This window comes from Elephas maximus, chromosome 21 (genome assembly GCF_024166365.1).
Source record: "Elephas maximus indicus isolate mEleMax1 chromosome 21, mEleMax1 primary haplotype, whole genome shotgun sequence".
NCBI classification, from domain to species: Eukaryota; Metazoa; Chordata; class Mammalia; order Proboscidea; family Elephantidae; genus Elephas; species Elephas maximus.
This window is the reverse complement of record NC_064839.1, coordinates 22173705-22201196: the sequence shown is the minus strand read 5'-3', so window position 1 is coordinate 22201196 and position 27492 is coordinate 22173705. Positions and strand designations below refer to the sequence as shown.

Below are 27492 nucleotides of genomic sequence, written 5' to 3'. Positions count from 1 at the left end.
TGGGGTCTTAAATGCTAACAAGCGGCCATCTAAGATGCATCAATTGGTCTCAGCCCACCAGGAGCAAAGGAGAATGAAGAACACCTAGGTTACACGACAACTAAGAGCCCAAGAGACAGAAAGGGCCACATGAACCAGAGACCTACATTATCCTGAGACCAGAAGAACTAGTTGGTGCCCGGCCACAATCGATGACTGCCCTGACAGGGAGCACAGCAGAGGACCCCTGAGGGAGCAGGAGATCAGTGGGATACAAACCCCAAATTCTCATAAAAAGACCAAACTTAATGGTCTGACTGAGACTAGAGGAATCCCGGCGGCCATGGTCCCCAGACCTTCTGTTGGCACAGGACAGGAACCATCCCCGAAGACAACTCATCAGACATGAAAGGGACTGGTCAGCAGGTGGGAGAGAGACGCTGATGAAGAGTGAGCTAATTATATCAGGTGGACACTTGAGATTGTGTTGGCAACTCTTGTCTGGAGGGGGGATGGGAGGATAGAGAGAGAGTGAAGCCGGCAAAATTGTCACAAAAGGAGAGACTGAAAGGGCTGACTCAAGAAGGGGAGAGCAAGTGGGAGTAGGGAGTGGGATGTATGTAAACTTATATGTGACAGACTGATTGGATTTGTAAACGTTCACTTGAAGCTTAATAAAAGTTAACATAAATAAATAAATAAAATAAAGGGAAGTTAGTGGCTTTCCTGTGCCTGACAAATCTTGGGTAAGGTGCCTGACAAGAATAAAAAGATGAAAAGGGCAGTACACTACGCTGGGGCATTAATTCCCTATTGATCCCTTGTTAAAGAGAGTAATTTATTAATTCTTAGGATTTTCTAATAGTTTGTACTATTTCTGTGCCTTTAAATTACACAAGTTCCCAAATCTCCTGGAAATGTTAATTACAATTTGAAATACCAAGTATTAAGCATCATTCTCTTGAAGCTTCAAGTTAAAACTACTTAACATAGCTCACAAGATCCTTCAAGATCTGGCTGCCATTTACTTCTTCATTCTTATGTCTCACTTACTCTTAGTCTTCTATACCCCAAGCCAGACTTAACTGTGCCCAGAACTTGGAACACCAAGCCCCCTTGCTTTTACCTAGTTAACGCAAGCTTCTGGCCTCCGCTTGGACTTTGCTTTCTTTAGGAAAACATTCCAGGCCTCTCTCCTGAGGCCTCATTTGGTAAACTAACTTTGCATTCCTGAAGCGCTCAAAGTTTACTTTGAATTCTAAATGACCTGTGTGTATCAGTCAGGATCCTTGCAGGAAAAAGATGACATAATCAACCTAGGATAATTTGAGCAAGGCTTCATAAAGGGTCTAATTCACAAAGGTATGTAAAAGAGGTAGGGAAAACACTTGGGATAGTTCAGTACTCTGGGACTAGTAACAGTGGAAGCCATTACCACCTTAGGCTTGAAGGATCAAGAAAAGGGGGTGATTTTCAGAATCCTGGAAAGAGAATCTCATGAAGACAGCTGCCCTGAAAGGAGCTGTGATTTTCAGCAAAGGGATGAAGCCAGCCTGAAAAGAATGCTAGTGATAAATACCCTGATTTTATGTTCTTCCCTCCCTCTAATCTCCTGCCAGGACTCCACTTTGGTTGAACCCAGAGAACACAGCAGGACAAGGGAAATATATTCTAAGCAGATCAACCTCCCAGGACAGAGATGAGGGTAGAGAAGTATGAAGAGTAGGACTGAAAGATTAAACATCTGTGCCAGCCTGTTGACTGGCACATTTTCCCCACATGATTTCAGATGCTCGTAGGGCAGGACTATGCCTTATTTACCTTTAGACTCCCAGCACCAACAGTAGTGTCTATTACTCAAAAAGTATCCGCTGAATCGAAGGTTGGGTACGTTATAGTTTCAGTGCTGTACCAAGTGTGGTTCTTTCCTGTGTATAAACTTGTTACAAATTCTTGGCTAACAACTATGCACATGTGGGTAGACTCTAAAAAGCGGCAGCTGGAAGCTGGGAGAACTAAACAGAGAGCACAGCTTCTGTCCAAGACAGAATTTTGAATAGGAATTCAGCCAAGTTGACTGCCTGCTAGAACAAAAATAAATACTCTTCAAATGAACATAAAAAAAATCCAGAGTCTCTACAATGTATCATTCATAATGTTCAATATAAAATAAATGCTTACTAAAAATCAACAGAAAAGTATGACTTGTACTAAAAAAAAAAAAACCATTAAGTACTGACCCTGAAATGACCCAGATGTTGCAACTAACAGTGAAGGACTTTAAAGTAGCTATTTTTTTTTTTATAATGCAAAGTTCAAAGATTTAAAGGAAAATATTCTCATAATGAATGAACAGATGGGGAGTCTCAGCATAGAAAACTACAAAAAAGAACTAAATGGAAATTATAAAGCTGCAATTACACTGTATGGGCTTAATAAAATATTGGAGATAAGGAGAGTCAGTAAACTTGAAGACAGATCAATGGAATTTATGAACAAAAGAAGGAAAAGAGATTGAAGAAAAATGAATAGCACCTCAGTGATACAGAGAATAATTCCAAACATTCCAACATATGTGTAATTGGAGTCACAGAAGGCAAAGAAAGAGAATATGGGGCAGAAAAAAATTTGAGGAAATAATAAACAAACACTTCCCAATTTTGTGAAAAATATAAACCAGAGGTCCAAGAAGCTCAACAAATCTCATGTGGGGCAGGGGGGGATCACAGCTATGTATACCATAGTCAAACAGCTTAAATCCAAAGATAATGAGAAGAATTTGGAAGCAGCCTGAGTATACTGACAGCTTGAACACAGGGAAATATGACAGAAATGACAGCTAACTTTTCATGAGAAACAATGGAGGACAGAAGACAATGGACATTATATATTTAAAGGGGCATTATATATTTAAAGTAGTAAAGTCTATTTTTTTCTGGTGACATACTAAAGTAATCCTCTCAATCAAGAATTTTATATTCAGTGAAATTGAAGGCTAAAGACATTTTTAGACCAACAAAGACTGACAGAATTTGTGCCAAGCAGAACTACATTGCAAAAAATGTTAAATTAAGTTCTTCGAGCTGAAGGGAAATGACACCAGATGGTAACTCAGATCTATAAGAAGGAATAAAGAGGACAGGGAATAGTAAATATGTGGAAAAATATACAAATCTGTATTTAAATGATGAATTATAAAAATGATGCTAGGCTTGTATAATGTAAACTTAATAAATATGACAACAAGTATGAAAATGGTGGTACAAATGGAACTATGATATTGAAATGTGAAGTACAAGCCCTATTGCAACCACAAAAAATAATGCAAAGATATATATAGAGAGAGAGAGAGCGGCATTCCCTAGGTTACGAAAATCTGACTTATGTACAACCTGTAGTTACAAACCAACCCCATAAAGCCTATTATATTAAAAATTTGAGGTACATACAATGATTCACAATAACAAACAGGAACTACTTTGCAACATGCATCAAAATGTTATTATTATTATTATTACTGCATTGTTATATTAAAGATGTTTTAGTGCTTCTTTAATGTTTTTTATATAAAGGTACCAAACAAACAAAAAAACCCATTGCTTTCCACTTGATTCTGACTCATAGTGACCCTATAGGACAGAGTAGAACTGTCCCATAGAGTTTCCAAAGAGCACCTGGCAGATTCAAACTGTCAACCCTTTGGTTAGCAGCCATAGCACTTAACCACTACGCCACCAGGGTTTCCTGTGTGTGTGTATATATATATATATATATACACACACACACACATATATTTATATATATATATTTATATATATATAAAACCAAAAAACCCATTACTATATACATACACACACACACATATATTTGTGAATATGACTAATCATCTCTGCATTATCAGTGGCTAAATTTAAATGGAATCCTAAAAAGTATTCAATTAACCCAAAAGACAGGAAAGAAAAGTACACAACAAAGAAAAGATGTAAAACTGGTAGACCTAAATCCAACCATATCAATATTACACTAAATGTAATGGACTAAAAACTCAAATTAAAAGGAACGATGTCAGATTTGATAAGAAAGCAAGTCCCAATTATATGATGTCTACGAGAGACATAATTTATATCCAAGGATACAAATATGTTGAAATTTAATGATGTAAAAAATGTACTATACAACCAGTAAGTATTAGAAACCTGAAGTGGCTATATTAGCATCAGAAAATAATTAGACTTCAAGAGAAAATATTACTAGAGATAAAGGAGGACATTGCATAATGATAGAAGAGTTAATTTATCAGAAAGGTATAACAATTATAAATGTGTATTCACCTAATAATAGAACCTCAAAGTACATGAAATAAAAACTGACAAAATTAAAAAGGGAAATAGCTAAATTTATAATCATAGCAAAAGATTTTAATAACCTTCTCTAAACAATTCCTAGAACAGGCAGACTTTCCCTACTTCCCCCCCTCCCAAAAAAAAAAAGAAAAAGAAAAATCATTCTTTTGGTTCTTTTTCTCTGGAGAACCCACATCGATACATATTTTGGTTACTGAGAGTGGTTCTAGAGGAACAGAGTTTTAAGGATGGGTTTTTTGAATGGCTTTGGGGTTTCTCAAATTGGTTCTTTAATTTAATTGGATTTAAAGACAACAACAACTTTATTTTCAGTGGCAAAGAGGACACTGATAGTCTATGGTAAAATGTGGCAATAGAGACATGCAAAATATCCCCACTGGATATTCCTAATCAAGTATTTATAAAAGGCAAGAATCTGGATGACCATGTATTTGATATCTTAAAAATTTTTGTCAGACTAATGAGTATAATGAGATTGGCTGGTTGCCCCTAACTCTGCTAGAAAAAGTTGGGAAAGAAGAGAAGGAGCTGAGTGGCAGAGGAGGATTAAATATACACGATGCAAGTGACTTAGTCTATAAGCATTCAGTATGCCATTATCCTTCAACAGAACTGTTCTGATTAAACTTTTTATGATTTAGAAGTCTTAGCATCTAGTATTTCTCATTTCAAAGAGTAACCTTTTTTTCAAACTATTAGAAAAAAAACACAGTGCATTTAACTGATTTAATGAAATTTAATGCCTTACTTTAAATCCTAAGAGGACAAAAGCCTCTTTGAAAGAAATCTTTGCTGAGATGGCATAAAAGCAGAGGTTTGGTCTATAGTAATACTGATGATCATGATTGTGTTATTATACACAACCCAACCAGTCAAAAGTCAACTTTTGCTACTTTGGGTAAAATTTTAGTTTTTCATTAGAATAAATTCATTTCTGACATTTCATGAGGCTTAAATGCAAAAAATGATTAATCACATTCACAAGCATGCAAACTTATATTCAAACCATGATATTAAAAAGGTATATTTGAGACAAAATGACAAAACTGGAATTTTTAAGGGCCAAGAATGATTTTATGTAGCATGTTTGTTTATTTGGTAATATAATAATAAAATAGGAATATTACATTGACAGACTAGAGGAATTAAAAGAGCATAAAATATTATTTTAAAACAAAACGATGGGATCATTTACAAGACTCTTATATATATAAAAAAAAAACACCTTTAATTTACAGTGCCACTCTTTAATGACTATTAACAATAACTATATGGCTTTCCTGTGATTAAAAACAAAAAAATATCATGGTACCTGAGTATTACATACATTCAATTGCATATGACAAACACTATTATAAACGTAAACTGTCCTGATTTTTTAAACAATTATTTTCAGTTCATTTAATGCCTTGTCTAAATAGCTCTAAGAGAAATAAAGAGCAAACAATTATATATAATTGAGGATGCAAGTTTTTGATACTCAATTCCAAATACATTTTAACCGGTTAAATTAGAACACTACTGCTTAATATTGAAACTAACTTGAAATCATGATTCTTGATCAAATATAAACTTCAACAACTCTCCTGAGACTTTGGTGAAGATTGTTTCTACTTCACAGATAGTTTTAAAAAACTAGCCTGGGGGTGAATCACCAATACATTCAGACACATAGCCAGAACAAAGAGTTTGATTTCGAAGACTGAATTCAGAATATGAAGCAACTATTTTCTATATTACATTAATAAATTGTTTCTTTGTCAAAATCTTAAACATAAATGATACATAATATTAACAGTATACATGCATGACACCCAATAAAAATGGCACTTGTGGGAAATAATGCTTAACTTAAAGGGAAAATGTCTCTGTTAGATTCCTGTTTGGGGCCAGAGTTTCAGTCTCGGGTTTTTTGATTCCCTAGACTCTGGTGACACTTTGAAGTCTCTTGTGTCTTCCATACAGACATTTCAGACAAACTCTAAAATCTGAGAGAACTCTTAAAACTCCCATTTAGACGGTAAAATAGATTAATCTTAATATTATATAAATAGAGCAAATCTGATTCATTTATTGAACAAGCTCTACATTCTAAACCATCCAATTCAAATTAAATTCAACTCTGTGGCCAACAATTCATTACTCTCATTAGGCAATCAATGTTACCTTCAATAAGGCAATTCCCACTTAGCCTTTGGCATCTGTAACTGTCTTTAAAACAAAGCTCTAAACCTGTAAACCTCAAGCGTATAAAAGAATATGATTTCCCTGGCAGATGGTTAAAGAAATCTGTAATACAGATGCATGCTAAAGTGAATATGAGCTCTTAAGAAGTGCCATCTAATTAATGGAGCTCCCCTTTCCAACCCACCCATATTCAGTGATCTCAGAAACTGAAATGTAAATGGAAAAAAAATGCATCTATGAAGTTATAAAAAATTCTGCTATGCTCCTCAGACTCTTCATTCTCATTTCCAGAATGGCAATGGATTAGAGATAGGAGAACATTACTTTTTTTCTTTAAAGGAAAGTAGATTAAAAGTGTTTATACTTTTGAAACTCTTTACAGTGTTGACTAATCCTCACCAGTTAATAAGTAAGCCATTGCATTCATCTAGATAGGCATATTAAACCAGAAAATCCATAAAAACATCATATATACCACTAGCAAACCAATCAGTAAAGTACAATATAACACAAAAGAAAATGAACATGTTATACATATGTGAATAAAAGCAATTTCAGTAAGAAAACTTATCATTTTTATTAAAAAAAACTTTCCATCTTAAGCATCATCATTACTCAACTAGCACATTTAAAATATTATCAATAAACATGTTTACAATTTCAAGTGAAAGCCATGGAGTCTTCCTCATTGAGAATATTTGCTTTCAGTCATCTTTTTTGTCTGAAGTGCTTTCTTCATGATTTTCAGGACTTACTTTATTACTTGTAACTGAGGGAGTTGCCCGGACTTCTGGTAATGAAAACACATGGCACGTCTGGAGGTCTAAGTATGTTGTGAATATTTTAGCATATTCTGGATGCTTTAGGGCAAAACTTTTAAATTCCTCTAGAAAAGGAAAAAAAAAATCCAGTAAATTGGGGTGAATCTTCTTTTAGCATGATGCAGATTGACATATGACCTTAATAATACAATTATTGCAAAATTCTTACAATCACTGCTGGTAGGAATACAAATTGTAAAACCACGACAGAAAACAGTGTTTCCATTATCTAGTTAAGTTGATGATGTGTGTACTCGATGACTCATTGATTTTACTCCTAGGTACTGATCTAGAGACATGTGCATGTTGTGCTCCAGAAGACATGTAAAAGACACTTTATTGAGTGCCCTGCACTTGTCTGCTGAGTGCTCATAGCAGCATTATTCAAAACAGGCAAAAAAAATGGAAACAAACTGAAGTGTCTCTCAGCAGTAGAAATGGATAGATGACGAACTGTGGCATGTTAGTGTAACATAACGCTATACAACAATGGAAATGAATGAACAGCTGTGTTACAACAATGTGGATGAATGAAGAAAGCCAGACACAAAATAGGAAGTGCTGTGTGATTCCATTTATATAAAGTTCAAACACTTAGGCAAAACTAAAATAGAATATTTAAGGATGCATATTTTTGTGGTAAAACTCTAAAGAATAACAAAGGTAGAGATTCTTTGTCAAGTCAGGACAGTGCTCCCTCCCTGAAGAGGGAGGAGGGGGCTGTTGTTGAGAAGGGGAACAAGAGGTTTCTGGAATTCTGGAAAAGCTCTATTCCTTGATCTCAGTGGTGGCTACACCGGTGTTCACTTTATAAAACTTCATTATGTTTTATGTTTATTCAGTATTCTATATTTTTTGTCATTTTTCACAGTACAAAAGGTTTAAAAATTCTATTACCAAGGGCAGTAAAAAATTATATCTGGCTTTTTTTAACATTTTAACCCTTATATCTGGTACACAAAATGGCGAAAAGCTGAACTTTGACTTATGATCAGTAATGGCTAACAGAGTGTACAATATGTAGGAATCATACCACAAGACCTCTGAGTAGAGGGCCTCTTTTTATCTCAAGTATTTCAGAGTTAGGAACTGAGGTAAAAATATAGATGGCTTACTTCATTAACCATCAGGTTTTGAACCTCAAGCCTCCAATAACCTGGAATTTCTAAAATATGATATTGCCCTCAATTTTGAAATGTCTCTGTTTTCTTTCAGTTGGGTGGAAAAAGCTTTACAGAGTTTGTAGAGCAAAAAAGTAGCCTTATCTATGAATCAGCTTGCTGCTTGGCTCTGAAAAAAACATGTCCTTTTTGTAACTATTATTTTTTTAAATCCTCTGATAACAAAGACTCTGCTTTATTCTTGTGGTACATTAGACTAACAATTCCTGAAGACAAAAAACTAGGTCTTAGCAATGAGGTGTTCCGGGGTAGCACAAATGGTTAAACACTTGACTACTAACTGAAAGGTTGACGGTTCAAACCCACCCTAGAGGCACCTTGGAAGAAAGGCCTGTAGATTTGTTTTTGAAAAGTTCTACTCTGCACACATGTGGTCACCATGAGTCAGAATCAACTCTACAGCAATTGGTATGGCTTTTTTTTTTTTTTTTTAGTGATGAGGAAGTCACTAGATTCAGCCCAAATCGCTCTTTGCAATTACAACATTATTTTGCCTTAACAGGCCACTTCGTATTTCCAAATTGGACAAGCTGTTGTTTCTTCTTAGCATCCAAAGTAAAAGTCCATCTGCATGAGTCTATTTCACTGATTGAGACACTGAGTACTTAAGATAAGTCACCATGAGAACTGACCTACTGAAACCAAGATTTTTAATTTCAAGACTTGTGCTTGTTCAAAAGATCAAGAGCCCTGTCCTCTGCTTGGATGTCAGTGGCCCTTAAAGAGTAAGTCATTTCTAGAAGTTTCTTGTGAACTGGCTATAAGTGGAATTTGGCCATTAATTTGTCTAATGTAAAGCCAAGAGCAAAAACAATGTAAAATATCACATTTAAACAACTTAAATGACCACATTCATGGCATATATCAATACCTACTATTTTATAAAATCCATACTTAAATACCTCAAACATTCCTCCATTGTACCAAAAGTGGACTTGCATAATATTAGGGACAGAGAGACATTCTGTGTATTCTGGAACGAAAAGGGCTGGACTCAAAGAACAGAGATTTCTCTAAAAAATTACTATGATTGACAGGTTATGACTGTGAATCATCTGTAGTCTTAGCTTCCACTAAACAAAGTTCTTCAAAATAGTTTTTTCAAAGTTTGGGAGCTCAGAGTAATAGAATGTCTCACTAATCAAAGGAAAATGGTCAGAAAAGAATTAGTACTCATGGGGTTTATGACTCATATGTTTTGTTTCAGTATATACTTCCTCATTTTATGTCTTATTTTTTAAAAGACGAACTCAACAGAGTAAGTGTCCTAGGCATCTAATTACCTAAAATAGACTAATAAAGGGCACCCAAAATGACAGTAACTAAAAACGAAGAACAAAGGAAGTATGTGATCTAATTTCCCCACCCCATGAAATTTAACCAGCTGAAACTCTTTGAACACCATTAAAAAAAAAAAATTTTTTTTTTTCAAGACAAATCCTCCTCCAACCTGAGGGAAAAGATGGGGAATGATAGGCCAACCTGCCATCTAGGACCACAACAAAGCCAAGGAAGAGAAGCTATTGCCTAGGCCTCTCCACTGAGGTATGCTTCTCAGTAGATGACTATACTGTGAAATATATGGAAACTGACACTTCAGATACATGGACTTGTCTTGATGTGTGGATTCAAGCTACCAGGAGAAAAGTCAGTCACTGATGGGTGGACCTGCCACTTTGCCACAAGGTTTTCCTCCATAATAGTGCCTACCTCACAGGGGCTGCTACAAAGACGACATAAGTAATGAAAGTGGAAACTTACACAAGTAAACACTCAATAAATGTTGTAGCTACTACTATTATTTTTGGATATCTGTTCATATCCCTGGAAACCCTGGTGGCACAGTGGTTAAGAGCTACGGCTGCTAACCAAAAGGCTGGCAGTTTGAACCCACCAGGCACTCTTTGGAAACTCTATGGGGCAGTTCTACTCTGTCCTATAGGGTCGCTATGGTCAGAATCTACTTGATGGCAATGGGTTTGGTTTTTTGGGGTCCATATCCCTCTCCTGTGATTACAACTCAGCTTAGTTAATTTGCTCAGTTGAGCCTGGCCACCACACTTATAGCAGGAAAGACCCTCAAGGAGGGCTGCATACATGACAGATATGAGACGAAGTTAAGGTTCTAAAGTCAGCCTTTCTTGGGCTTTGAATCCTGGCTCTGTCATTCTCTAGCTAGGTAATATTCGGTAAGTTACTTAAACTCTTTTTATCTCACTAAAATAAGAATAATTAAGAATACTGATTAAATAGGCTTTGCTGTAAGGATTAAATGAGTTAATACATGTAAAATGTTTAGGAGACTATTTAGCATATGATATATCCTCAATAATTAGCTACTACTGTTACCATTACGGGGCCCTGGTGGCACAGTGGTTAAGAGCTCAGTGGCTAGCCAAAAGGTTGGCAATTTGAATCTACCAGCTGCTCCTTGGAAATCCTATGAGGCAGTTCTACTCTGTCCTATAGGGTCACTAGGAGTTCGATTCAACTCAGTGACAATGGGTTTATTACTATTTTACCTCTACTACTACTTTTTTTTTTAAATTTTTTTCTTTTTTTTACTACTTTTACTATAATTACCGTCATCATCATTATTAGTATTACTAATATAATTAGCTGAGGAAAACAACATTCTTTTATGAGGGTCAATTCATAGTCTGGATGCCCTCATTGTAAACTAAATCAGGAGGCCAAATCGGCTACTCACCATAGGAAATAGAATCTCCTTGGGCTATCTCCTTGAAGAGACCAGAAACATCAAGATCAGGCACTCCAAGAGAAGCCTGCAGAATGGTGGAAAACTCTTCCTCTGTTATGTAGCCATCCTCGTCAACATCAAAGAGCTGAAGGAAAAAAAAAAAATGAAATATAAGAATTAGCTCCCCCAGAGCAATAATGGTAAGGAAAATAAACTCGTTAATAATTCAAACATTTATTGTGCCAGGGACCAGAGATACATGTGTGAAGAAAGCACACGCTTATGCCCTCATAGCACTTACAGTCTAGTGGTGAAAAGGGACAGAATTAAAATAGGGGCAATAACAATTGTGAGTATACCCTGTGGAGAGCATAATGAATCCTACCCAGAGGTCAGGGAAGGCTTTTCAGAGGAAGTGACATTTGAGTTGGGTCTTAGAACATGACAAGATGTTAAGAATATACAAGGAATGGCAGGTGATAGATAGCCTGGGGCTCAAGGCAGGAGACTAAGGACAAGCAGGAACCAGATCATGGTGGATAAATGCCACAACCAGTCCTCTAGGTAATGGCAAGGACGTGATGTGATCATGTGTGAGGTGAGGACTCTGTTTTAGGCAGTGTGGAAGATGGATTGGGGCAGGAGGTTGACGAAACTAAAGGCAGAAAAACCAAATAAGAGTCTGGGATGCAGAAGCAGGGAAAGGTAGGAAGGGACAGAATTTATAAGCAAAGATAGGCCTTGCAATCAATTAGATGTCTGTCACTATAGGTCAGGGTTGAGTCGACAACACCCAACAACAATAATGATGGAAAGGAAGGAGCCAAAGAGGCTGAAAATTTTTAAAGAAAAAGAAAAAAGATGGCTGAGGTTTCCTGGCTTGGGCAACTGGGTGGAAGTGGGTTACATTAGCCAAGAGTAGGAGAACAGGCAGAGGAACAGGTGCCAAGATAGATCAAGAGTTAGACCTAGATACGTGGAATCTGAGTTAAAGATGCTAGGAGGAAGTAAGAGCTTCAGCATATCAGCTCAGGACAATGATGAGGCTTGAGATATGAATTCAGGTAAAATCTGAACCTATGGGTGTGTCTGAGCTTATCTGGAGAGAATGTATAGAGTAAGGGAATGCCCTGGAAATAACAAGAACAGTACATGTAGGGAAGGAGAACTGGCAAAGACTTAGAGAAGCAAGAGCCAGAGAGACAAAAGAACCAGGAACAAACTGCATGCATCTTGGAAGCTAAGGGAGGGTTTTCAGGAAAGAAGTAACTCTGACAGTGGTAACGCCCAGAAGAGTAAAATGCCATTGAAAGGCCAAGAAGAAGCAAAAACGTTTGCTGGAGTTGATAATTAGGAGGTCTCGATGACTTTAGTGAACAGTTTCAAGGGCCTGGAAGCCAGATGGTAATGGAATTAAGGAACGAAACAGAGGTGAAAGTGGAGACAAGTAACGGACTCTTCATTCCAGAAATTATGTAATAAAAGGAGGAGATAAATGAAGTTATAGCCAGGAGTACAAATGGCTTTAGGGAGAGAGAGACCAAATGTGTTTATAGCAGGAGGCCAAGAAGGCAGTAAGGTGGGATGGACTGAATGAAAGTCAAGTAGCAAAACAGAGATAACTGATGGATAGTTAATATCCCATATTCAAATCCTTTCCTGTGTATTAACGATTTTTAGTGATATAAGCACTTAGTCTTTGCAGGTAATGTTAAAAAATGTTCAAATCACTTTACATGTCTTAACTCCTTTAACCCTCACAGTAGTCTTATGTAAGGGAGGTGCCATTATTAGCCCTATTTTACAGATGAGAAAGCTGAGGCACATGGAAGTTAGGTGATCTTCCCAATGTCACAAAGCTAGTAAGTGGTAGGGCTGGGATCCCAATCCAGGCGGAAAATATCTAGAGCTCCTGCTGTTAGGTATCTACTTTTGATCAAGCACATGAGCAAAAGCAGAAAGATAGGCATTAGAGATAGTGGTATAATCACGAGAAAAACAACAAGCAAATACTGAGTAGTGTTCTAATTGCCCGTGAGGCTTGGAGGGAAGATATAACTTGAAGTTTGCTGCCCCCAGCTGAGAAAGCACTGGCTTCCGGTCTATTTCCTGCTAAAGGGGGATAAGATAGTTGGAAAGTGAAAGCGAATTAGCATCTCTTTTCACAAACTGTACCTCCAGGGCTCTTTATGGGCCTTGGACTTCTAACAATAACTGCTAAGACTCCATCACAGCCCCTTCCTCACAGGCTCTAAGCTGTCTTCAAAGTTATATTACGGTTTTACCTTCTGTCCCTAAACAATTCTAACCAACTCATTTTAGTCTAAATTCTTGCTACTTTTGGTGCATCGGTGACTCTCACTTCTGTGTAAGTTCCCTTCTAGTGTCCATCCTGTTACTTCTTCTATATCCATCCTTTGCCACAACTGTCCCAGGTCAACCCCTCAATTCCCCATACCTACTTATCACTCTCAACAGTCTCCCTGCTATGAAGTTCCCAGACCTAAGGTAACTAACTAACTAACCCATTGCCATTGAGTTGATTCTGACTCCTAGCAACTCTCTAGGACAGAGTAGAACTGCCCCACAGGGTTTTTCATGCTGTAAATCTTTATGGAAGCAGACTGCCATATCTTTCTCCTAGCTGATGGATTTGAACCACTGAACTTCTGGTTAGCAGTCAAGTACTTTAACCACTGCTCCACCAGGGCTTCTTAGACCTAAGGTAAGCCCCCTGATTTATGCTCTGGTACAAAGCTTAATCAAAAATCCCCACAACTGGACCAATAAGCAACACCATGATAAACGGAGAAAATATTGAAGTCATCAAGGATTTCATTTTACTTGGATCCACAATCAATGCCAATGGAAGCAGCAGTCAAGAAATCAAACAACGTATTACACTGGGCAAATCTGCTGCAAAAGACCTCTTTAAAGTGTTAAAAAGCAAAGATGTCACCTTAAGGACTAAGGTGTGCCTGATCCAAGCCATGGTATTTTTCGTAGCCTTATTTTTTTTTTTACATATTCACGTGAAAGCTGGACAATGAATAAGAAGACCAAAGAAGAATTGATGCTTTTCAATTATGGTGCTGGCAAAGAATATTGAATATACCAGGGACTGCCAGAAGAACAAACAAATCCGTCTTGGAAGAAGTACAGCCAGAATGCTCCTTGGAAGCACAAATAGCAAGATTCATCTCATGTACTTTGGACATGTTATCAGGAGGGACCGAGTCCCCGGAAAACGACATCATGATTGGCAAAGTAGAGGGCTGATGAAAAAGAGGAAGACCCTCAATGAAATGGACTGACACAGTGGCTGCAACAATGGGCTCAAACACAGCAACAATTGTGCGGATGGTGCAGGACTGGCAGGGTTTCATTCTATTGTACATAGACAACAGAATGTACATTGTACATTCTATTGTCACTATGTGTTGGAGCTGACTCAATGACACCTAACAACAACAACAGGAAGGTTAACACTGTTTCTTTAGGAGGAATAACATCTCCAATAATATCTCCCCATTGCAAAGAATACTGCGAGACTCTTAATCAAAACATCCTTCCTTTCCATAACATAGTTTATAAAGAAAATGTTCTACATTCTGCCTTGATGAATAGCATCTGGGGTCTTAAAAGCTTGTGAGTGGCCATCTAAGATACTCCGCTGGTCTCACCCCATTGGGAACAAGGGAGAATGAAGAAAACCAAAGACACAGGGAAAGATTAGTCCAAGTGACTAATGGACCACAAGTACTACAGCCTCCACCAGACTGAGTCCAGCACAACTAGATGGTGCCTGGCTACCACCACCAACTGCTCTGACAGGGATCACAACAGAGGGTCCCAAGCAGAGTTGGAGAAAAATGTAGTACAAAATTTCTAACTCATACACACACAAAAAAGACCAGACCTACTGGTCTGATAGACTGAAGGAACCCCAAAAGTATGGCCCCTGGACACCCTTTTAGCTCAGTAATGAAGTTACTCCTGAGGTTCACCCTTCAGCCAAAGATTAGACAGGTCCATAAAATAAAATGAGGCTAACTGGGCACACCAGCCCAGGGGCAAGGACGAGAAACCAGGAGGGGACAGAAAAGGTGGTAATAGGGAATCCAAGGTTGAGAAGGGGAGATGCTGACATGTCATGGGGTTGGCAATCAATGTCACAAAACAATATGTATACTAATTGTTTAATGAGAAGCTAGTTTGTTCTGTAAACCTTCACCTAAAGTAAAATAAAAAATAATCCTGACTTTCCTAGCAGGCACTTGGCCCAAGACCATTTGGATCTTCACTGGAATTTGAATTACAAACAGAGTTACAGTTTGCTCATTCCAACTGCAGGCCCAAGGGAGTTCCTGTAGCCAGGATCCCTGAAACAGCCTGGTTGTGAACCTTCCCTCACACCTACTCCATAGTCCTCTTTGGATCCAGTCAGCCAGAGTCTATTCCTATTGTTTGCTTCTGAAAAACTGAAATAATATTTTACCTCTAATAGTCACTGTGAAGATGAAATGAGATAAAAAATGGAAGTATTTTGTTAACTGTCAAGTGCTACCCACTAAAATAATATAAAAGGATCCTATATGCAAAACGATACTATTATACAAAAAATAAAAGCATGCAAAAAACATTTTCAAAAACATAAAACACACCTGAAAAACAAAGTTAAAAAATAACTAACGTAAAGCATGACATTCACTTTATTGGAAATAGAGCTAATTATAGTTTTAGGTCCTCATTTCCTCCCTTTCTCTACCCACAAACCAAGATCTAGGCTAGACAGAAATCTCACGACTTCTCTAAAAGCAATAATTACTGTGACTAAGGGCCAAATTTTCTATCAGATCTTTCACTGGTAAACTCAAAGTGACCATTTACCCAACTAAGCTTATAATTACACATACAATCCCAAAACAGAAACAGAAATGTTTGAATCAGAATAAGTTAGCTATCTGTATAATTTTAGGTTTTATGATGAATAAGTCTGTAAAAGCCAAAGATTTTAAACTTGGAAAAAGTTCTGGCCCCTGCCTTATGGCCATCTGCTGAGCATCAACCACTTAGGTTCTTTGGGCCTAGCAGTAAACTCTGTTTAAACCAACCTGAAATAAAAAAGTAAACTCAGGCACTCTTTTGTCAGCAACAGAAGAACGCATGAAAATTCCTTAGGCTGTCCCAGTTGGTCTTGAAGATATAAGAAAGGACTCTTGGAGGAAGAGTCTCCCTAGATAATAAAGGAAAGGAGGCTTGTCACAGTCACAGTGTGTTATGGATTGAATTGCGTCCCCCCAAAATATGTTTTGAAATCCTAACCCCTATACCTGTGGATATAATTCCATTTAGGAATAGAGCTTTCTTTGTCATGTTAATGAGGCCATATTGGTGCCTTAAATCTCTTCACTTCTGAGATATAAAAAGAGCCAATTAGGCTGTGGGGACCATGGTCTCAGGGAACGTCTAGCTCAACTGACATAACATAGTTTATAAAGTTCTACATTCTACTTTGGTGAGTAGCCTCTGGCATCTTAAAAGCTTGTAAGCAGCCATCTAAGTAAGATACTCCACTGGTCTCGTCCCATCGGGAACAGAGGAGAATGAAGAAAATTAAGACACAAGGGAAAGATTAGTCCAAAGACTAATGGACCACAACACCCCAGCCTCCACTAGACTGAGTCCAGCGCAACTAAATGGTGCCCAGCTACCACTACTGACTGCTCTGACAGGGATCACAATAGAGGGTCCCAGACAGAGCTGGAGAAAAATGTAGAATAAAATTCTAACTCCCCAAAAAAGACCAGACTTACTGGCCTGACAGAGACTGGAAAAACCCTAAGAGTATGGCCCCCAGACACTCTTTTACCTCAGTAATGAAGTCACTCCTGAGGTTCACCCTTCAGTCAAAGATTAGACAGGCCCATAGAACGAATCAAGACTAAAGGGGCACAACAGCCCAGGGGAAAGAACTAGAAGGCAGAAAGGGACAGGAAAGCAGGTTTAGGGAATGCAAACTCGAAAAGGGGAGGATACTGACATGTTGTGGGGTTGGTAACCAATGTCACAAAACAATATGTGTATTAATTGTTTAATGAGAAGATAGTTTGTTCTGTAAACCTTCATCTAAAGTACAATTAAAAAAATGTTTTTTCCAAAAAAAAAAGAAGAGCAGGTTAGGCACAGAGAAGCAAGCACAAACAGAGAGGAAGATACATGCTGTGTGGAGATGGTCAAGGAATCGAAGGATGCCAGGACTACAGAAATTGAACAATATCTTCCCCCAGAGATGACTAAGACAGAGCCTCCCCCTAGAGCCAGTGCCCTGAATTTGGACTTTTAGCATCCTAAACTGTGAGAAGCTAAATGTCTGTTCTTCAAAACCACCCACATACAAAGTATTTTGGTTATGGCAGCCCTAAGAAACTAAGACACAATGGGATATTCTTCTCAGATAAAAGACAGTCTTACCTCAGGAAGAGGTTAATTCCTGAGGTAAGATTAGAGAAGAGGAATAGGAAAGGTCTGCTGTTGGCATGCTGGATGGAAGTGAAGAGACCAAGTGGCTGAACAAGAAGAGGTCAATATAAAAAAGTTGGTAAGGAGGCGGAGCCAAGATGGCGGACTAGGCAGACGCTACCTCGGATCCCTCTTACAACAAAGACACGGAAAAACAAGTGAATCGATCACATACATAACAATCTACGAACCCTGAACAACAAACACAGATTTAGAGACGGAGAACGAACTAATACGGGGAAGCAGCGATTGTTTCCAGAGCCTGGAGCCAGCATACCAGTCAGGTACGGCACAAGCACAGAGACCTGCTCCACCCCCCTGAACTAACCCCGGGAGGGGGACTAGCCGGTTCCACGGGCGGCGTGGGACGCAGCCGTTAGGAGAAGTCCCCGGGAGGCAGTGACTGATCTTGGAGCAGAAAGAGCAGCACCCGAGCCGGGGAACCGTCCCACAGGGATTTGGACTGCACGCAGGTACGCCATAAACACGGAGAGTTGCTCCACCCCCTGAACTAACCCCGGGAAGGTGACCATCCGGGTCGCGCGGGCGGCGTGGGACGCAGCCGGTAGGAGAAGTCCCCGGGAGGCAGCGACTGGTATTGGAGCGGGGAGAACAGCGTTCCAGCCGGGACACTCGGTCGCGGCACAAGCACGGGGAGCTACTCCACCCATCTGAACTAACCCCGGGAGGGGGCCCACCTGGTTCACGGGGACGGCACGGCCACGCGGCTGGAGGGACGAGAAGTCCCCGGGAGGCAGCGACTGATTTTGGAGTCGAGAGTGCACCGTCCCAGTAGGGGAGCCTTGACGCTGGGCGTGGGGCTGGAAGCGGAGGATCTGACCGTGACTCCAGCGGGCCAGACCCCCCGGGGGCAATCTCCACACAGACAGCACACATAGGCGACGCGCCCGCGGGAATCTCAGATATAATAGTCTTTCCAAGCAAGACAAGCAACTCTGGCTATATTCTGAAGTGCTACTCTCCTATCTCTCTGTTCCCTCCCCCACCCTCCCCAGGCGGCTTCATTAACATCTGAATAGCCTGAGCCAGAGGGAGAACTCTGATAGGGATCTGACTGCAGTTTTTTTTTTAGCGGATTTTCTGGAAAAACTAGTTTCCCAGTGATGGCTCGGAGACAACAATCCATATCAAACCACTTAAAGAAGCAGACCGTGACAGCTTCTCCAACTCCCCAAACAAAAGAATCAAAATCTTTCCCAAATGAAGATACAATTTTGGAATTATCAGATACAGAATATAAAAAACTAATTTACAGAATGCTTAATGATATCACAAATGAAATTAGGATATCTGCAGAAAAAGCCAAGGAACACACTGATAAAACTGTTGAAGAACTCAAAAAGATTATTCAAGAACATACTGGAAAAATTAATAAGTTGCAAGAATCCATAGAGAGACAACATGTAGAAATCCAAAAGATTAACAATAAAATAACAGAATTAGACAACACACTAGGAAGTCAGAGGAGCAGACTCGAGCAATTAGAATGCAGACTGGGACATCTGGAGGACCAGGGAATCAACACCAACATAGCTGAAAAAAAATCAGATAAAAGAATTAAAAAAAATGAAGAAACCCTAAGAATTATGTGGGACTCTATCAAGAAGGATAACCTGCGGGTGATTGGAGTCCCAGAACAGGGAGGGGGGACAGAAAACACAGAGAAAATAGTTGAAGAACTTCTGACAGAAAACTTCCCTGACATCATGAAAGACGAAAGGATATCTATCCAAGATGCTCATCGAACCCCATTTAAGATTGATCCAAAAAGAAAAACACCAAGACATATTATCATCAAACTCACCAAAACCAAAGATAAACAGAAAATTTTAAAAGCAGCCAGGGAGAAAAGAAAGGTTTCCTTCAAGGGAGAATCAATAAGAATATGTTCTGACTACTCAGCAGAAACCATGCAGGCAAGAAGGGAATGGGACGACATATACAGAACACTGAAGGAGAAGAACTGCCAACCAAGGATCATATATCCAGCAAAACTCTCTCTGAAATATGAAGGCGAAATTAAGATATTTACAGACAAACACAAGTTTAGAGAATTTGCAAAAACCAAACCAAAGCTACAAGAAATACTAAAGGATATTGTTTGGTCAGGGAACCAATAATATCAGATATCAGCACAACACAAGGTCACAAAACAGAACGTCCTGATATCAACTCAAATAGGGAAATCACAAAAACAAACAAATTAAGATTAATTAAAAAAAAAATACACATAACAGGGAATCATGGAAGTCAATAGGTAAAAGATCACAATAATCAAAAAGAGGGACTAAATACAGGAGGCATTGAACTGCCATATGGAAAGTGATACAAGGCGATATAGAACAATACAAGTTAGGTTTTTACTTAGAAAAATAGGGGTATATAATGAGGTAACCACAAAAAGGTATAACAACTCTATAACTCAAGACAAAAACCAAGAAAAACGTAACGACTCAACTAACATAAAGTCAAACACTATGAAAGTGAGGATCTCACAATTTACTAAGAAAAACGCCTCAGCACAAAAAAGTATGTGGAAAAATGAAATTGTCAACAACACACATAAAAAGGCATCAAAATGACAGCACTAAAAACTTATTTATCTATAATTACCCTGAATGTAAATGGACTAAATGCACCAATAAAGAGACAGAGAGTCACAGACTGGATAAAGAAACACGATCCATCTATATGCTGCCTACAAGAGACACACCTTAGACTTAGAGACACAAACAAACTAAAACTCAAAGGATGGAAAAAAGTATATCAAGCAAACAATAAGCAAAAAAGAAGAGGAGTAGCAATATTAATTTCTGACAAAATAGACTTTAGACTTAAATCCACCACAAAGGATAAAGAAGGACACTATATAATGATAAAAGGGACAATTGATCAGGAAGACATAACCATATTAAATATTTACGCACCCAATGACAGGGCTGCAAGATATATAAATCAAATTTTAACAGAACTGAAAAGCGAGATAGATACCTCCACAATTATAGTAGGAGACTTCAACACACCCCTTTCGGAGAAGGACAGGACATCCAGTAAGAAGCTCAACAGAGACACGGAAGATCTAATTACAACAATCAACCAACTTGACCTCATTGACTTATACAGAACTCTCCACCCAACTGCTGCAAAATATACTTTTTTTTCTAGCGCACATGGAACATTCTCTAGAATAGACCACATATTAGGTCATAAAACAAACCTTTGCAGAGTCCAAAACATCGAAATATTACAAAGCATCTTCTCAGACCACAAGGCAATAAAACTAGAGATCAATAACAGAAGAACGAGGGAAAAGAAATCAAATACTTGGAAAATGAACAATACCCTCCTGAAAAAAGACTGGGTTATAGAAGACATCAAGGAGGGAATAAGGAAATTCATAGACAGCAACGAGAATGAAAATACTTCCTATCAAAACCTCTGGGACACAGCAAAAGCAGTGCTCAGAGGTCAATTTATATCAATAAATGCACACATACAAAAAGAAGAAAGAGCCAAAATCAGAGAACTGTTCCTACAACTTGAACAAATAGAAAGTGAGCAACAAAAGAATCCATCAGGCACCAGAAGAAAACAAATAATAAAAATTAGAGCTGAACTAAATGAATTAGAGAACAGAAAAACAATTGAAAGAATTAACAAAGCCAAAAGCTGGTTCTTTGAAAAAATTAACAAAATTGATAAACCATTGGCTAGACTGACTAAAGAAATACAGGAAAGGAAACAAATAACCCGAATAAGAAATGAGAAGGACCACATCACAACAGAACCAAATGAAATTAAAAGAATCATTTCAGATTATTATGAAAAATTGTACTCTAACAAATTTGAAAACCTAGAAGAAATGGATGAATTCCTTGAAAAACACTACCTACCTAAACTAACACATTCAGAAGCAGAACAACTAAATAGACCCATAACAAAAAAAGAGATTGAAACGGTAATCAAAAAACTCCCAACAAAAAAAAGTCCTGGCCCGGACGGCTTCACTGCAGAGTTCTACCAAATTTTCAGAGAAGAGTTAACACCACTACTACTAAAGGTATTCCAAAGCATAGAAAATGACGGAATACTACCCAACTCATTCTATGAAGCCACCATCTCCCTGATACCAAAACCAGGTAAAGACATTACAAAAAAAGAAAATTATAGACCTATATCCCTCATGAACATTGATGCAAAAATCCTCAACAAAATTCTAGCCAATAGAATCCAACAACACATCAAAAAAATAATTCACCCTGATCAAGTGGGATTTATACCAGGTATGCAAGGCTGGTTTAATATCAGAAAAACCATTAATGTAATCCATCACATAAATAAAACAAAAGACAAAAACCACATGATCTTATCAATTGATGCAGAAAAGGCATTTGACAAAGTCCAACACCCATTTATGATAAAAACTCTTACCAAAATAGGAATTGAAGGAAAATTCCTCAACATAATAAAGGGCATCTATGCAAAGCCAACAGCCAATATCACTCTAAATGGAGAGAACCTGAAAGCATTTCCCTTGAGAACGGGAACCAGACAAGGATGCCCTTTATCACCGCTCTTATTCAACATCGTGTTGGAAGTCTTAGCCAGGGCAATCAGGCTAGACAAAGAAATAAAAGGTATCCGGATTGGCAAGGAAGAAGTAAAGTTATCACTATTTGCAGATGACATGATTATATACACAGAAAACCCTAAGGAATCCTCCAGAAAACTACTGAAACTAATAGAAGAGTTTGGCAGAGTCTCAGGTTATAAAATAAACATACAAAAATCACTTGGATTCCTCTACATCAACAAAAAGAACACCGAAGAGGAAATAACCAAATCAATACCATTCACGGTAGCCCCCAAGAAGATAAGATACTTAGGAATAAATCTTACCAAGGATGTAAAAGACCTATACAAAGAAAACTACAAAGCTCTACTACAAGAAATTCAAAAGGACATACTTAAGTGGAAAAACATACCTTGCTCATGGATAGGAAGACTTAACATAGTAAAAATGTCTATACTACCAAAAGCCATCTATACATTTAACGCACTTCCGATCCAAATTCCAATGTCATATTTTAAGGGGATAGAGAAACAAATCACCAATTTCATATGGAAGGGAAAAAAGCCCCGGATAAGCAAAGCACTACTGAAAAAGAAGAAGAAAGTGGGAGGCCTCACCTTACCTGACTTCAGAACCTATTATACAGCCACAGTAGTCAAAACAGCCTGGTATTGGTACAACAACAGACACATAGACCAATGGAACAGAATTGAGAACCCAGACATAGATCCATCCACGTATGAGCAGCTGATATTTGACAAAGGACCAGTGTCAATTAACTGGGGAAAAGACAGCCTTTTTAACAAATGGTGCTGGCATAACTGGATATCCATTTGCAAAAAAATGAAACAGGACCCATACCTCACACCATGCACAAAAACTAACTCCAAGTGGATCAAAGACCTAAACATAAAGACTAAAACGATAAAGATCATGGAAGAAAAAATTGGGACAACCCTAGGAGCCCTAATACAAGGTATAAACAGAATACAAAACATTACCAAAAATGATGAAGAGAAACCCGATAACTGGGAGCTCCTAAAAATCAAACACCTATGCTCATCTAAAGACTTCACCAAAAGAGTAAAAAGACCACCTACAGATTGGGAAAGAATTTTCAGCTATGACATCTCCGACCAGCGCCTGATCTCTAAAATCTACATGATTCTGTCAAAACTCAACCACAAAAAGACAAACAACCCAATCAAGAAGTGGGCAAAGGATATGAACACACATTTCTCTAAAGAAGATATTCAGGCAGCCAACAGATACATGAGAAAATGCTCTCGATCATTAGCCATTAGAGAAATGCAAATTAAAACTACGATGAGATTCCATCTCACACCAGCAAGGCTGGCATTAATCCAAAAAACACAAAATAATAAATGTTGGAGAGGCTGCGGAGAGATTGGAACTCTCATACACTGCTGGTGGGAATGTAAAATGGTACAACCACTTTGGAAATCTATCTGGCGTTATCTTAAACAGTTAGAAATAGAACTACCATACAACCCAGAAATCCCACTCCTCGGAATATACCCTAGAGATACAAGAGCCTTCATACAAACAGATATATGCACACCCATGTTTATTGCAGCTCTGTTTACAATAGCAAAAAGTTGGAAGCAACCAAGGTGTCCATCAACGGATGAATGGGTAAATAAATTGTGGTATATTCACACAATGGAATACTACGCATCGATAAAGAACAGTGACGAATCTCTGAAACATTTCATAACATGGAGGAACCTGGAAGGCATTATGCTGAGTGAAATGAGTCAGAGGCAAAAGGACAAATACTGTATAAGACCACTATTATAAGATCTTGAGAAATAGTAAACCTGAGAAGAACACATACTTTTGTGGTTACGAGGGGGGGAGGGAGGGAGGGTGGGAGAGGGTTTTTTATTGATTAATCAGTAGATAAGAACTGCTTTAGGTGAAGGGAAAGACAACACTCAATACATGGAAGGTCAGCTCAATTGGACTGGACCAAAAGCAAAGAAGTTTCCGGGATAAAATGAATGCTTCAAAGCTCAGCGGAGCAAGCGCGGGGGTCTGGGGAACATGGTTTGCGGGGACTTCTAAGTCAATTGGCAAAATAATTCTATTATGAAATCATTCTGCATCCCACTTTGAAATGTGGCGTCTGGGGTCTTAAATGCTAACAAGCAGCCATCTAAGATGCAGCAATTGGTCTCAACCCACCTGGAGCAAAGGAAAATGAAGAACACCAAGTCCACATGACAACTAAGAGCCCAAGAGACAGAAAGGGCCACATGAACCAGAGACCTACATCATCCTGAGACCAGAAGAACTAGTTGGTGCCCGGCCACAATCGATGACTGCCCTGACAGGGAGCTCAGCAGAGGACCCCTGAGGGAGCAGGAGAGCAGTGGGATGCAGACCCCAAATTCTCATAAGAAGACCAAACTTAATGGTCTGACTGAGACTGGAGGAATCCCGGCGGTCATGCTCTCCAGACCTCCTGTTGACACAGGACAGGAACCATCCCTGAAGACAACTCATCAGACATGAAAGGGACTGGTCAGCGGGTGGGAGAGAGACGCTGATGAAGAGTGAGCTAATTATATCAGGTGTACACTTGAGATCGTGTTGGCAACTCTTGTCTGGAGGGGGGATGGGAGGATAGAGAGAGAGGGAAGCCGGCAAAATTGTCAAGAAAGGAGAGACTGAAAGGGCTGACTCAAGACGGGGAGAGTAAGTGGGAGTAGGGAGTGAGATGTATGTAAACTTATATGTGACAGACTGATTGGATTTGTAAACGTTCACTTGAAGCTTAATAAAAGTTATTATAAAAAAAAAAAAAAAAAAAAAAAAAAAAAAAAGTTGGTAAGATAAGCAGGGAGATCAAGTTTTTAATTTGGGGTATGATCTTACAAGCCTGGAACTCAAAGGGAACATCCCATTTAAATACTAATTAGATGAAGCACCTTTAATCTCAGAAGAACTGAAAACACACCTCTGGGAATGTATTTTTCTTCTCCTTTTGCATGTGTAGGTAATAAATGGAGTCTATATCCTCAGCAATTCAAATTTCCATCAAGCTTTGGTGAGGACCTGGACCAGGGATTTTATTCATCTGCCCCCAGCTTAGCTCCCCGTATTGCTATAAAAATGTATGTGATACTACAGGAAAACATACAGAGTGGAAATTTGGGAGATTTATGATGGTGTTCACCTGATAACCACCCAAAGAAAATTAAGTCCATCAGGAAAATGCAGTTAAAATACCTTTGACCCCCAGAGTGAGAAAAAAAAGATGGCTCAGGGCTTTGTGGATGGCAAATGAGGATGACAAGTGACAGGTGGTGTTTATTTATAACTCACTTTGGGGCTTTAAAATGGGAAGGCTGAAAAGAAATAGTTTTTCAATTTGTTAAATTGCCTGCTCTTCAATCTTGATGTTGTTAACTATGCTGCTTCCAAAGGCTTTTATGCTTAAACAGATGCTTATGTTTCCTTTATTCTCAGTAGCAATTGACTTAATTATGTTACTCTTGTATACACGTCACAGAAGATCTATAAACTCATGTAATATATTCACTGATTTCCAAATTATACACTTAGAGTCAACATTTGTTTGTGAGGCAAACCAAGATGCTTTCAGCAGAGCTGACAGTACCTTAAATGCCACCTGGATGATCTCCTCTGTGTTGGCAGGGTTGCACAAGACAGCCAGGCCAATCACATACTCTCGGAAGTCGATACTGCCATCGTGGTTCTGTGAAATGAGGGGAAAAATCAATTAGGAGGGCCACTAACTGAATTATCACTCATCACAGCTAGAAAGGTGAAATTCAGGTATAACATCCAGCTCAACATCTTCATGCACTGAGGCTAACTGGAAAAAATTTAACATTTGAGATAGAACAGCAAGCAAGTAGACCACCCATTCCCATTTTCAGAGGGAAAACGACATTCTCTACTTAGCAATAAAATATTAACATTTTATCACTAAGGCCATTTAGGGGGCCCTGCAGTATCCAAAGTGAGTTCTTGAGCTCAGCCCTGATGGGAATCCCAGTAGGAGGCAGGATCCAGGCCATTCATCCCAAGTGGGACCAAACCATTCATTCCACCATGGATGGTGGCCCTGCCATGATGGCCAACACCAAATACTTTTACACACCAAAGGTCACGAAGCAACACATGGAAAATGGAAGGGAAAGGAAAAGGGCAGTAATCACAGCTACACCTTTCTTTCTTTCACTTAATCTGTAGTAAACTAGAAGCTGCTAGAGCAAACCTGGGCCACTTACTTGCCTCTTGGGAATATCAGACCCAAGAAGATGCTGAACTTTACCAGGGCTTCGAACCAGTTTGAACTGATTCAGTCATGGCTGAAGACGTGAAACCTAAACAGACTTGAATTCTTACGATTTGAGTCATCCAGAACGATAACTGGAACAGGAAAGATTACAGGTCAAAGTCCTAGAATGGGAGACTCAGAAGAGGTGTAGTGAGCCATTTCAGGAGCTTGATGCATGAGACTGGATTACTGGCAGGACTGTGCAGACAGTCAAAGTGGCGAAGTTGGCCCCCATCTTTGAGTGGGGCACCACTGTTTCCGGCTCTGCTCAAAATCCAATGAGCAAGAGATTTAGTTGCTATGCCCTTGTTTTCTAAGAGGGAGATTAGGCTTTCAGCAGGGCTTCAACCCATAATCTTTCCCATTCTTGCTATCATTCAGGTTCACTCAAATTTTAGAAACTGGATCTGTTCTGGTTCCGCTTCCTCAACCATGACTGAACCAGGAAGAAGCTAGCTGTTCAAAGCCTTGAAATTTACTGAAGCTTCTGTGGCTACACCTCTGAAAACCGAACACAACTGGTATATTAGTATCTATAGGCCTCAGGAGGCATTTCATGATAGCAATATAAAAGAGTGGACTGGTAATTCTAATCCAGGCTATATACAGAGTTTTTCCTACACATTAACTACTCACCTAGACAGGAATACTGAGAATGAAAATGAAGAGAAAGAAGAGAGAGCTTAAGGAAGGGAGGAAGAAAGGAAGAGAGAGGCAAAGCAGAGAGGGAGGGAGGGCTGAAGGGAAAGAGAAGACTAAAAGAAGGAAAGGGGGAGGAGAGAGGGAAATAGGGAAAGAAGAAAGGAGAAA

General features: G+C 38.8%; 1 protein-coding gene across 1 annotated transcript in view; it reads right to left on the bottom strand.

Annotated features, from left to right (window-relative positions):
* Window positions 1-5412: 5412 nt before the first annotated feature.
* Window positions 5413-27492, bottom strand: part of LPCAT2 (lysophosphatidylcholine acyltransferase 2) — a 91384-nt gene continuing 69304 nt past the window's right edge. Inside the window, exons 12-14 of the mRNA XM_049864135.1 lie at window positions 25996-26094; window positions 11243-11378; window positions 5413-7416 (exon numbers count right to left, since the gene is read on the bottom strand). Of these exons, the coding sequence (XP_049720092.1) occupies window positions 7235-7416; window positions 11243-11378; window positions 25996-26094 (417 nt within the window). The 3' untranslated portion in view covers window positions 5413-7234. The remainder of the gene's footprint in view (window positions 7417-11242; window positions 11379-25995; window positions 26095-27492) is intronic.